The sequence below is a fragment of the Poecilia formosa genome, unplaced genomic scaffold (assembly GCF_000485575.1).
Source record: "Poecilia formosa unplaced genomic scaffold, Poecilia_formosa-5.1.2 Scaffold363, whole genome shotgun sequence".
NCBI lineage: Eukaryota > Metazoa > Chordata > Actinopteri > Cyprinodontiformes > Poeciliidae > Poecilia > Poecilia formosa.
Window position 1 is genome coordinate 32,747 of NW_006800302.1, and position 14,055 is coordinate 46,801.

At 37.6% G+C, this 14,055-nt stretch overlaps 1 protein-coding gene across 1 annotated transcript in view; it reads right to left on the reverse strand.

Moving 5' to 3' along the window:
- Nucleotides 1-2,568: 2,568 nt before the first annotated feature.
- tradd (tnfrsf1a-associated via death domain) overlaps nt 2,569-14,055 on the reverse strand; it is a 15,217-nt gene continuing 3,730 nt past the window's right edge. Inside the window, exons 2-5 of the mRNA XM_007574833.2 lie at nt 7,705-7,858; nt 7,327-7,607; nt 5,938-6,085; nt 2,569-3,408 (exon numbers count right to left, since the gene is read on the reverse strand). Of these exons, the coding sequence (XP_007574895.1) occupies nt 3,110-3,408; nt 5,938-6,085; nt 7,327-7,607; nt 7,705-7,855 (879 nt within the window). The 5' untranslated portion in view covers nt 7,856-7,858 and the 3' untranslated portion in view covers nt 2,569-3,109. The remainder of the gene's footprint in view (nt 3,409-5,937; nt 6,086-7,326; nt 7,608-7,704; nt 7,859-14,055) is intronic.

The window sequence follows — 14,055 nt, forward strand, 5'->3', positions numbered from 1 at the left end:
CTTAAAAGTATATTTTTTCCAAAATGTTTCTGGAGTAGATGTAACTGGATAACTTAGTCACTATCCAACATATGATAAAACAACATTTTTGTTTGAAATAGTACTTGTACTCAAGAATCAAAACTTAGATCCGTCTTGGAAAAATCAAAAAAAAAAAAAAAATCATCAAGATATTTTGATGATCAGATCAAAATATCTGATCATCAGATATTTTCTTGTTAACTGGTAACTTCTGACTTCTAGAAAAGTCAGAAGTTATCAAACACTGGCAGTGCTTAGATGAATGGCACCATAGGCCATTCATCCCATAAAGATAAAATCCGAGAAATGATCTGGGTTTCACAGCATAGTCCCAGATAATTTCTTGGATTCTGGAATCCAAGAAATTATCCCAGTTAACTAGGGAATTTAAATCCATCTGAATAATAACATTTCTACTTTTAAAGCTTATACTATTTCCATTCCCAACTGAAACTAGGAAATTCTAATGGCGGGACGTCCAAATATCCAGAGTGGCTTTTGTCTTACAAAATAACAGTATTGTGACGTAAAATTGATTTTTGGAAAGTTTTTTTTTTTCTTTTTTTTGGAGAAGGAAAACTGAATTATAGATGTTTGCGCTGAGTATTTAAATGACAAATTGGCCTGCCATACCCAGAACTGTCCGCGCGAGACTCACCTAACAATCTGGTTTACGTCAGAGCCGCCGAGCTCTAATCACGTCCGGTGAAAGATTGTTAAAAATGACAGAAATATTTAAGTGGCAAGTGTCGCTTAGTGTTCTGGTGTCATTGGTGGAAATCGTGTCAGCGTTATGGAACTGAAATGCCCCAACTCGACTGCCGTCACTTGTCCTCTTTTCTCCAGCACCTGGGTGACGTTTAATCGTGTCAACAACATAAGTAGGTCTGAAAAACACCCGGTGGGGGACACGGAGCACCAAGTGAACCTTTAATTACGTCAATTATATGGCAGGAAATCCACGTACTGCGTACGCAAAATTTAAGTTAATGATTGGGGTTAATTCGGCTGATGTTATGTGGTGTAATAGGAGCTGAGAAACTACAATGTAACATTAAAAAGTAAATATTGTAATCAGAAACTGTATTACAGTTGATTCTCAATTATACGTTAAAATAAAATATATATATTACTATTCAAATAATAGGAAATTTCTGTATTTAAAATTTTAATTTTATAAGTGTTGTAAAGCTAAAGTATCTAAAAAATATAAAGTACAATGAAATGAATTAAAATATTGAAAAGCTAATATTTAAAAAAAAACCCTCATCTACATTAAACAATCTGATACAACTTAAGGATTTATCACTGCTATTCTAATGTACAAGATAAATAAAATCAATTTTGCATTTATATGAGCTGACTGAAAAAGTAGGTTTATTACAGTACATTATGGAATACTTGGTCAGGGCTCCTTTTGCATGAATTACTGCAAAAATGTACTGTACAATTACTGACATAATAAACCTTTCAGTTACATTTATACTTATTTAAGTGCACTTGTATGTGCTAAACAAGTCACAAGACATTTAGCTTTTTGATATCTCTTATGGATTGTTAAAAAACATCACGATTTAAGTTTTATGCCAGTTTTTTCTGTTTTACAGTGTAATGCAAACTGCCAATGTGTGTTACTGTAACTGAAACTTTTTCAAATTAGATTTTTCGCAAACAAAAATCCTGCTGTTTGTACAAATTACACTCTGTAGAAATAATTTATGCATCAAAACCAAGCGTCTGGTTTGAGGGAATATAAGCATTGTTGCTGTATGTTTTACGGTTTTCTTTAAAACAATTCATGGGCACAGGCTCCCCTTCCTCCACTGAGCTCCAAATACACCTTTTCAGCTCTGTCTCTCTTCACCTCTCCAGTTTTTTCTCTCTAGTTGTCTTCAGCTCTGTCTCTCTTGCTCTCTTCAGTTCTCTTCACCTCTGCCTCTGTTTTTAGCTGAAGAGCTTTGCCTCTTCAGCTCTCCAGTTTTTTGTCTCTCTTGAGCTGTTGTCTGCTCTGTTTCTCTCTTCATCTTTCTTCAGTTTTACCTCTCTTCAGCTCTGTCTTTCTCCTCATTATCCTTTGGTGCATTCTTTAAGCAGATCAGCATTCTCACTGCTGTTTCTAAAGTAAAAATAATCTAGTTACTTCCAACGACTGCTTGTCCATGTTGGAGTTTGTGCCCATACCATAAAGCTGTAAAAAGTGTGCGTGATAAAAGCTTCTAATCCAGCCATCACATCTGGATGGACGGTCAAGCAGAGTATGAAGCAAGGAAGAGTGGAGGGGATTGAAGCCAACCCTGTCCGTCCATCTGATCTATGGTTGGCATGGTAAGATACAGACAGACACACACACGCACACGCACACACACACCTCGGCCATGAAGGTCCAACAGTGAGACTCAAACACCCACATACACACACATTCAGCAGCAACACCGGCCATCACTAATTCAGTCGTACGCAGAACGTGCACGTGTGTGAGTGACTGAGTGATGGTGACGAACTGGGAAGGATTAACACCAAATTACACCTGAGGGAATTTAGACAAAATTGTGTTTTCAGTTTTAATTACACTAATGCATCAAACAGAAACATAAGCCTTCTTTCCACAACCATTTAATTTGCTAGAACCCATTTTATCGAGAAGGAAAAAAAAAAAAAAATCAATATCCTTCATTTGTGTTGTCACTGGAAGCAGGACCCAACAGGTTCAATCTGTAACACGATAAAAACGGTTCGCACAGTGTATTAAACTCCAGATTCCATTTTCTTTTAACAGTGATGACAGATTACTTCAAATAAACAAAAGATTACAAATGTTGATCTGAATCTCTTTCCCTCCCTCACAAACACACGCACACGCGCGCACACACACACACACACACACACACACACACACACACACACACACACACACGCACGCGCACACATAAACTGTGAATTCACACACATTCACACACACTTGGTTCTGATTCAAACATGAGGAAAGTCGGGAAGAGCTACTCTGAATGTAAAAAAGCGGCAGGGAAACGTTTCCACTCCCACAGAGGAGCCCGTCCCTCAGTTTGGGTCTTAAAGCTCGCACACAGAGTTACTCTCGGGGCTGCATGCCCAGCATGTTCTCAGCCAGGCTGGTGAGTTTGCTGTCCTCCAGAGCTCTGACCAGTCGGCTCAGCTTGGCCGCCCTCCCCTCCGCCTGAATGAAGCGGCTCAGCAGCTGATAGGCTTGCTCATACAGCCCTTCTCTCTCGTACTCGTAGGCCAGGTTGTCAATGGCGGGGCCCTTCAGAGCACGACAGCTCTTCCCCAGGGCCCTTCCTACGTGTTTCCACTGACGGCCCACTCCGTTCGAAAAGCTCTGAACATCTGCCGCTGTCAGCATTCGGTCCTCTGGTGAGCCAAAGGATGAAACGCCAAGAGAGAGAGAGAGGGGGGAAAAAAAACAAACATTAATGTAAATTCTACTTAGCATGATTATGTAAACATCAAACTTTTCCCAGAATACTTTACAAATTAAAATTTCTATTTCATAAGAGGGTAGCATTGCTGTGCCTCTGTTACATTATGTTGAAATGCTTCAAGCAGGACTGAAACGATTAGTCACTATGTCTCAATTTAGTAATTGATTAATCAATAGCTGGAGAATACAGACTAAAAAAGGTAATTTGCTGAAAGAACAACTTATCACAGCAGTAACTAAGTCAAAATTATGCAAAAAATAAATGTTTTGCATTGAAGACAAAATAAAACCTTTTGTCTGTAAATAGTTTAAGCTTCATATGGTTCAAATTCTGTCTATAAAAAAATCCTATTTAGCACTTTTTGCTGTCCGGTTAAAATAAATCAACATATCAGCCAGACACTGTATAGATGTCAAGTCGAGCAGAAATGGCTGAACTTTTCACATGATTAGGTCCCTTGCTACAACTTTGAAACTATATTATTGTATTTTAGGTAAAGATATCTTGAAACAAGTGATCTAAAATGCTAGCTTTTCAATAATAAAATAAAAAATGGTTCAGGATTGTGAGATATTTATCCAGATCCAAGCATAAATTCCTCCAAGCAGTCAGCTGCTCAGTCTGCTCCCCTCCAGTCGTTTAGTAAAAAGTTTTGTTATCAACACAAGCGTTGTTAGATGGTTTTACAGGTAAACAATTTAAAAGCAGATCACAGGTTTAAAAGGTTTTTAGGACCAAACTTAGCTGGCTTAAGTACTGACTCAATATTTCTTAATATACTATCATGTTTTTCATGTGACGCGATGCTCCGTCATGCTAGCAAATACACAGATGGTCACCAAACAGAGCCTATGTTGATATAAAAGGTTGCTCTTCATGGAGGTTTTTGTATCACTCTTGATTCACTCGACTCTTCTTGGGGTGAGTCTTAACAAGCCCACTTCCTTGAATGAGACGCAACCGCACATGGACTGCGGTAGATCTCATCTTTTGCTCTCCCATTAAATGATTTCCCAGATGTCCCAAACAAACAGGATGAGTCATCAGAGAAAATCACTTTGCTCCAGCCTCTGTCCTCCTGCTGTTAAATTTCACTCCGTTTCTTTACTTCGCTGTGATTTTTACTACCAAACTTGAGCATCATTCTGTGAAATCCTCCTCATTTGACCCATCCAGGTGCTTTTCGGACTCTCTGAAGCTCCTTCTGGCAAATGAATCTGCAGCCTTGAAGTTTCTGATGATCCAGAAAACTGTTATTTCAGCCTGCAACATCCCGAATAGTGATTTTATGGCAAAGGGAGATGGTTGTGGCTAACACAAGAAGACATCTGCTCCACTTTATAGCTAAAGTCTGCTCAATGGATTGATAATGTAGTTTCAGCTGCACCCTTTAACAGCGATTTTATGTAATACCAGGGCAAAAAATACACTGAAAATCAATATGCGCCTCTTCTATGAACAAAAACTAAAGATGCCAAATCTGCAAAGCACAACATTGGTAGCCTGTGTTCATCAGCTAGAGGCTATGGGTCTGTTTGGAGCGAAGCAGTCGGTGCTCAGAGGAGAGCAGCTGCAATTAACTCTTATGAGAAAACAAATCAAACAAGTAGCTGCAGGCCTGCAAGCCAAAAGCAAAACAACCAGCTGAAAGGGCTGAGAGACGGTGGAGGAGAAGCTCTCACCGTCTGTGAGTCACTGGGTGTTGGTAATAAGGAAATGCACGCTCTGTTTTTAAGAAATGTAGATTTTTTATCTTACAAAATAAGAGCAACCACATCCATTAGGAAGTTGTAGCAAAAAACAGGCTGAATGATTTTATATTTCTAATGGGGAGTCATGTTTTATGTAACATCCCAAGGCTTAAAGGTAAGCTACAAATTAATGTGAAATTCGGGTGAGCCACTATGAAATCAACCCAAACATGAACAGCACATTTTGTCTGTTTCAACTAATCTCTCACCACAGACAGGTAGCAATCAGATGGATTAGAGTCAGCTGGAAACGGCACCAAACTCAGTATTTAATCAAAAATGGTGGCCTTCAGGAAACATGAACCTGACAGCTTGTTACGTATTAGGAAGTTAGTTTGGGAACATGGAGACACATAAAGAAGCTCCCAAATGGAGACCAAAACCAACTCTGACACATTGGATAGTAGTGAAAAGTAGAAAAAAATGAACAGCTTTCATAGATTTTTCCAGATATTTTTGAGTTTTCAATCAACTATAAGCTAATATTAAAGTAATTACTGAAAAACCTGACAATGAATTTGTTGCGGATGTGATCACAGGAATAAGACTTTCAATGAGAAAAGAGCAAAAACAGAGAGTGGATGAACAGACGTATGAATAAATCAAACTCTTTGGACCTTCCACAATGGCTCTTCAAAATTTGCCTAAAAATGCGCAGAACCAACCATTTCTTAAAAAATATTTCTGATTGTGTTGCCTGTACTCACCAAACACTCTGTTCTGAAACTTGAAGCAGTTGCTGGGCACTGGAGACTCTTCCTGTGTGACCGTGGGGGGCTGCGGGGCCGGACCCAGCGCCTGGCTCTGCAGCTGCTGCTCCAGATGATCGATCTCTTCGTCACGCAGGCGCTCCGGCTGACACACATCAACACTTACACTTAGGGCTGGACAATGTATACATATCAATAGACATGTGGTCAACAACAATAGATCAGGGAGGCGTTCGTAAGAGAGTAAGAAACAGTTTCTACCAAGAGCTGTTGTTGACTAGAACACAGCTAATTAAGCTAAAAACCTGATCAATATTTATTTATTTTCCCTTAACATCCCAGTTACTTCTGTGTGTTTCTACCATATTTACTGAAATATACTTCTTATTAGTATTTCTATAAAATTATTTCACTTGCTATTTTCAAAATGTAGTGCTTTCTTCCGTGCACAATGACAATTTCAATCACAATAAAAGGAATTCTGATTCTGATAATACAGCTGATAGATGTTCAATAATTTCAGCAGCACAGCCTTCTGGGAGATGTAGGCAAAGAAAAGGTGTTAGCAGCTCAACCTCTCACAGAGAGGTAAACAAGGTCGGGGGATTCAACTGGCTCATTCACTCTTTGGTTACCTAGCAACTCGTTCCTTCTATGGTTACCTAGCAACAACCTGCTGAGTAACTGGCGCAGCAGCAGTTTAAAGTTTCACCACTGTGCTTCATAACTGCTTAATAATAAAAATAAAACAACAGCCTGGAGTGAAAACTGTGAATAAAACAAGAAATGTCACTTCACCAGTTTGGCAGTATGATTATTATGACATAAATGTCATAATAATCAATAATTATTGATTATTATAATCGATTATTGATTATTGACTATTATAATCAATAATAATTGATTATAATAATCAATAATTATTGATTATTATAATCAATAATTGATTATATCAATAATTGATTATAATAAATAATTATTGATTATTATAATCAATAATTGATTATAATCAATTATTATTGATAAGATATCACATCTTATCGTGATATCTTATCACATAAGATATCGTGATAACTTACCGTTATCACTATATCTTATGACAATAAGATATCACTATATCTTATTGTCATAAGATAGTGATAAGATAGATATCACTATCTTATTGTCATAAGATAGTGATATCTTATGACAATAAGATATCACTATATCTTATTGTCATAAGATATTGTGATATATTATCACGATAAGATATTGTGATAACAATAAGTTATCACGATATCTTATATCGTGATAAGATTTTCAGTCATTTCCTCCAGCCCTACTTAAACTTGTTACACAGGATTGGCTTGAACTACTGACATGAAGCAAATAAACGAAAGGTCCAACCTGTGAAAGGTGGATGTTCTGCAGACAGACAGCCAGCTGGTCCAGACACAGATCCAGGTTCTGAGGCCCGGCCTTCAGCTGCGTTCGCACGGTGAAGTCTTGGGGAAGTCTGAGCAGCCGGCACGCGTGCTGGTTGAGGGACTGGAGCACCGCTCCGGAGCTGTAGCTCTCCAGGAACTGCTGACATGCTGCCACATCCACGAATTTCACCTCCACCCCCAGGAAGGGCTCAGCATCATGGACCTTTAGGATCTCGTAGCCTCCCAGACCTCCCGCAGAATCTGGCCGAGGGAAACACTGATTAATTAATGCGACAGCCTGGAAAAGCCTCCCTGCGTTTGTGCATCGTCCCTGGTGGATCCCAGTTGATGGGTTTACCTCTCAGAGTCAGCTTGATGACTTTGAAGATGATGAACTTCCCCTGCTCGCCTTTGTAGAGAGCGAGCAGGTCCACGCCAGGAAAGAGCGACTGCAGGAACATGACGGCGCATCCCGTCCATGACCCCCCATCCGCTGTCTTGTCCGCCATTTTCTGAACACAGCACGGTTAGACGTTCAGAGGAAGACAGCAGGAAACAAATCAACTGGTAAAAAAATTGTCTAAAATGAGGATCTTCACCAAATATTTACAGCAGGACTAATTTTAGTAATTGGTTATTCTATTTATTATGGTGACAATTAATCAGATTTTTTTTTCATTTGTCCATTGAAGCCTTTTTATATTATATTAGAAATAGGTAAAAATGCAAATAAATAATTTAATTCCCTTTTTAAATAAAAAAAAAAAAAAACATTTTATTTCCTAAAAATACAACAAAACATAATTTCCTTATTGTACGACTGATTATTTGCAGGAAAAGAAGCATCTGCAGCTAAAATATAATTACATGAACATGTAAAAAGTTCCGCTGTTTCTGCTCAATTTAGCATCAATACAATACAGACTGTTTTTTTAAATAAACTAATTAATAATTAAATAGCAAAAGATGCTTAATCAGAGATATTTTTACTGAATGTTAACCAGGTGGAGCTAAGCATGTGCCACTTCAGTAGTTTGGGGTAGAATATATTTACAGACAAAAGATTTTTTTATTTTAAATGACAAATGTATATAATTTTTGTGCAGTTTACTGCTGTGAATATGCTGTTTTTTCAGCAATTTGCCTTTTTTAAATCTGTGTACTTTAATGATATTGACTACTAAATTATTAACAGTTATTTCAATAATCGATTCATCATGATTCATTAATTCATTAATCTGATTACCGTAATTGTTTCAGCCACAATTTACAGTCCTGAAGTATTTCCAACTCTGAAATTAAAGCAAACATTTCGAGTGAGACTTTCACTTGTACTCAGCCCCCTTTACTCTGATGCTCATAAATCAAGTTAACAACATGGATGAAAAAATTAACCAGCTATTATGTTTAAATATATATAACAACAAGAAAAGCATTAGAAGATTTTTTTCATTGAATATTTGCATTGAATTTTCACAGAAATCGAAGCCACTAAATCCATCAGATGAAATGTTAAACGAATCAATAAATTGATGCTAATTAGAGATGTACCAATCAGCCTCTCACTGCCTGATCAATTCCTCTTTTTTTTTTTTTTTTTTTTTCCAGGTTTGACCTGCCAGTTATAATTTTGGACAGTTTTCTTTCCAAGAATGACGACAGTTACAAACTCATTGGAGTAAATTTTAATTCAGAAATTAAATTGAACTAAAACTGGTTATAAAATATATGTTCAGAAACTTTACCTTTGGTAGAGGTAATTTTAAAATAAAGGAGTTATAAAATTATTCTGGATTATACGTGAAAAAATAACAATGTGGACTTTTTTGGATAGCGCTTTTATAGGAATCAAACCAAATCATAAAAAATATTGTAAAAAAAATAACAAAACAGGATAACAGTGATTCATTAAAAGCTGATCTGATGCATATTGTCTCAATCAAAAATATGTTGATGCATTTTCAGTTTTAAGAAAGCAGGACTTTAAGTTCTGATGCATTTATTGGCTGGGAGAGGACGTCTTACTGTGTAATAACCCAATTACACTGGTATTTTATGTCATTAATTCATCATTTGGCTGTGTGAATATTATTAGATGAGATTCAAGCTACACAGTGATCAGCATTAAATTAATACCTCTTTAATTTCTTCCTCTGAAGACGGAGCATCACGTCACATAACTCTACATAAAATAAATCCCACTGCTCTCTTAGGACTCAACAGCTGTGAACCCGGCCCACCTGAACTTTTCTGTTTACCCCCGCCTCCTTTGAAAACCCTCATTACATAAAATCACTCATAATCTCATCGTTCCCCTCCCCCAGCCTCCGACGTCTAACTCCTGTACCCGGGGTGAACCGCTGCAGACTGAAAACAAACTCTCTCTCCCTCAGCGCCGTCTGCATGAAGCTGCAACCTCTGAGCTGGATTATAATGCATTTCCTCATGTTTCACTAATACACTGCATGCTTGGCAACCAGATCTGGGAGAATGTCTAGCAACTTAGCCAGTGTGCAGTTTTATGTGATCCTATCTACTCTGAAAGTAAACTGCGAGATTAGTTTAGCAGCTGCATGAGCTGCATGAGGATTACATGACCGCTGGGAGCTTAAAACGTATCGCTTATCTTTCGCTGCCAAAAGGCCACCTCTAGGATTCCCTGGACAGATCATCCGACGATCCGACGGCAAAAATGTTTGATTCACCCGGGGAGACTTTCACAAATTAGCAATCAAGCTTTCTGATGGGGTTTAATAACCGTCTGCAATGGGATGGGCTGAAAACTCATCTCTCACTGAAGAAACATGAAATCTTACCAAGTATTTTTCCCCATATTCAAGTTCAAATATCTTATTACACTTGAAACGAGACAAAACTAACTTACAAGTAACTTTCAATAAGATATGGGAGCTTATTTTAAGTGAATAACTCTTTAATATTGATGAGGAAGTACAAGATATATGTGAACAGAGCTAAAGTAAGAGTAGCACTACTACAAGTAGCCATCCAAGAAATTACTCAAGTAAGAGTAAAAAGTATTTGGTAAAAGTATTTGGTAGTAATCATTTACTATTTAAAAATGACGTAAGATGGATCAAAATATGAAGTTCAGTGGAAATTTTGCCATTTTAAGGACAAAAATGACAATAATTCATAAAAGTGACAAAAATTATTTTTTCCAAATCAGTTTCTTTCAAGAAATAGCTTATAAAACTTTAACAAAAACTGCAGGTGTGTGTCTCTGTATCTGGTGAATTTTTGGTTAAAACATTTTTTATTCAGTGGGTCAAAAATTCAGAAATTTTACTCAAGTAAGAGTAGAGATACTTCATAGTAAAATTACTCAAGTAAAAGTAGAAAGTACAGCGTAGTAAAACACTCCTAAAGGTACACCTTTTAAAAAAAGTTACTCAAGTAGATGTAACAGAGTACGTGTAACTAGCTACTACAAAACTCAAATAATCTGCAAGTGGAACAATATTACATATTACCACATATAATGCTAGATAACCAGTATATGTTATCTACATATATAGTGTAGTAGATAATATTATGTACATTATATCTAGATATAATGTAGATAACCATTATACGTGGTTATCTACATATAATGTACATTATATGTAAGTAACATTATATGTTTTATAACTCAGGTGATGTCCTGAATATGGTATAATCAATCAATCACTAATCTCCCAAATCAGGACTGATTTCCAAAATTAAGGAAATCGGCCCTGATTTCCTTAATTTGGAAAATATGGAAAATGAGTTAAACCCACATTTAAAATGTCTAGTTCCACTGGGAAGCTACTTCACTCACAGCTAGTACTTTTTTCAGCAATATTAAGGAACTACTGACTTAAAAACAAACTCCTATATAATTCTGAAAAGTTACTTGTAAGTTAATTTCGGTCTTATTTTAAGTGCACCAGGATATTTTCACTAAAATTTAGCCAAAAAATACTTGGTAAGATTTTGTTTATGCAGTGTAGCAAAGAAAATAAAGGGAAACAAACAATTCCTACATTCAGGAAGGCAGAAAATCAAGTTGCATGAATCTTGAAAAGGCTGATTTTATCAGCCTACATGCTACACTGTGTTTAGCTTGTTTGGGATTGCAACATTGAAACAGGAGCTTTCCAGGGAGGTGAAGGACATGGCCGTGCCTCAGAGACAAGCTTGACGTCTTCAGGAGGAAACTGGACTCCAGGCTGCATGTTTTGCCAACAGCTGGGTGTGTGAGAGCTCAAATATTCTGCAGAGCTTTGGCCTTTCTAAAAGAAAACTGAACACTAAGCTGTATTAGTATTTCCCACGTTATCACAAAGAGAGAAACAGAAAAGCACGGAAGGACGGTTGCTGAAGGCAGCAACTCAACCCCCCACTGCAAGTGGGCTGACCTTGGTTAGCTCTGACGTGACCTGCCTGTCACCTGGCGTTGCTGCGGAGGAGAGCAACAGTGACCTCAGGTTTCCTAGGGGTTAGGTGGCTGCATGTTTCCAACATGAGCATCCTTCATGACAGAGCCAGGCATCGGAAATGAAGTCACATGTGTAGCAACAGCTGCAGCTGGCAACATCCACGCCTTTCTGCTACAAATATCTGAGCCTGACTTTAAAAAAAAACACAGCAGGTGGGATTTTTAAAAATAGCACAGCTTCAAACTTTTGTGGCAGAAGATAAAAAATATGACATGCCAAAATCCCCTAAAAAGGCTAAAAAGGCTTATTATTCTTCCTTGAATAAGTTGTTTAGTCTATGCCCTATACAAAACATGTTCATTACAGTTTTTCCACAAAATCATTCTTAGGTAATGAGACTTCAGACTGGTTAATTCTGGACATTTCAGAATGAGCCACTTTAGGAACTCTTGTCACTTTAAATCCTAACAAGCTGCTGCTGGCCACACCCACAACTCAACGTTTACACCGACAAGCAGAAATGGCTATAAACAAAAGCACAATTATACAACCTTACATCTTTGAAAAGCAGAAATGGAGCCTCCTGCACAACAAACAAGAAAGCAGTAAGTGGTTTCTAAATGTTAAATCAACAATAAAACACTTGTCTTTTCAAGCAGCCATTTGTACAGAAACCAAAAATAGCACAGCTATTTTGGTTAACGACACAGTGGCGGTGGATTGTGACGCAACAATCAGGAGGATTTTGAAACGACTCATTTTCCAGGCACCAAAAAACATTAACTTATTGCCAAAAAATGTCTGGGCGGTTTTTTTTTTAAGGGATTGGGCTGTTTTTGGAAGCAGTACCGACAGTACCGAAGGACAAAAAGGTGCAAATTGTGAATTTTGCAAAATAGATCTCCTTTAAAATTTAGGCGGTCACAACTTAGCACAGCTTCCTGCAAAAATACAACAGAGTCTATAAACAGATAGTTCAATCTTGACCTAATAATACTTTTGTTCACCCTACTTTACGCTGACAATCCTAAATGAAAATGAAGTGAAATAAATTTACTACAGAAGTCACTGAAAGAGGTGACTTATGGTGACCCGGACCAGACAAGTAAACAGAAAAAGTAGCTATGAAGCTCGTTGTAACTGTGGAGCAGCTCCAGAGATCCACAACTCAGGTGGGAGAAACCATCAGAAGAATAAATCCCAGCTGGAAAACACATTTCTGTGTATACTTAATATTAAATGTTCTAAAAGAGAAAGTCACAGTCAAAGACGTCAACCATACAGACTTATCGGAGCTACCTTTAGCAGTAACCTGCTTCTTTAAGCATGTGATATGTAATAAATCACTCTGAGCAGGCAAAAACTGACACCACGGCGCAGTAGTGGGGTGTGGTTTTTGCTCCGCTGAAGGAGGAGGTGAGGGGACTAACTCAGGGATTCGTGCCAGGTGAGGTTAATTAGAGCATCTGCAGGGCATTGTCTAATCAAGCGCTCCCTGCGTCTCTCTCTCTCGCCGTATGCAGAAGCGAACCGAGCCCCTGGAGACCGGTTGGACTCCTGCCAGTGTGCATGTTTCTATTAGTGTTGTTGTTATAGTTGTGTTGAGGTTTGGAGGTGCTGCATGGAGCACACAGTGTTTAGTGCTCTAACAGAGCAGGTGGCATTCAGACAGCTGTAATCACTCCTGAGCTTCCTCAGACAGCAGAGGGAACCGGAGCAGCAATCACTGCTTCTAACACACAACTTCTTGTTCCAGGTAATTAATGAGGGAAAGTCATATTTGGCAGCTAAATAGGCAGCTCTGGAAAAAATTAAGAGACCTTAGGAGATCGGTTTTACTTTTTATAGGTAAATGTTTGAGTAAAATGAACATTGTTCTTTTATTCTATGAACTACAGACAACATGTCTCCGGAATTCCAAGCAAAAATTTAGTATTTATTTGCAGAAAAAGAGAAATGGTAAAAATAACGAAAAAGATACAGGGCTTTCAGACCTCAAATAATGCAAAGAAAACAAGTTTATATTCATTTAGAGACAACAATACTGATGTTTTAACTCAGGAAGAGCTCAGAGATCAGTATTTGGTGGAAAAACCAAATATTCTTCCAGTGGTCTCTTAACTTTTTCCAGAGCTGTAAGTGTTTACTGTTAAATTTATAACTCTATTTAATTCTTCATTATAGGGCTGAAACGATTATTGAAATAATTATCAACTAATTTAGCAATCTATTAATCATTAATTGGAGAATAGAGAGCAGAAAACCAAATTTCCGTTTGCTCAACAAGT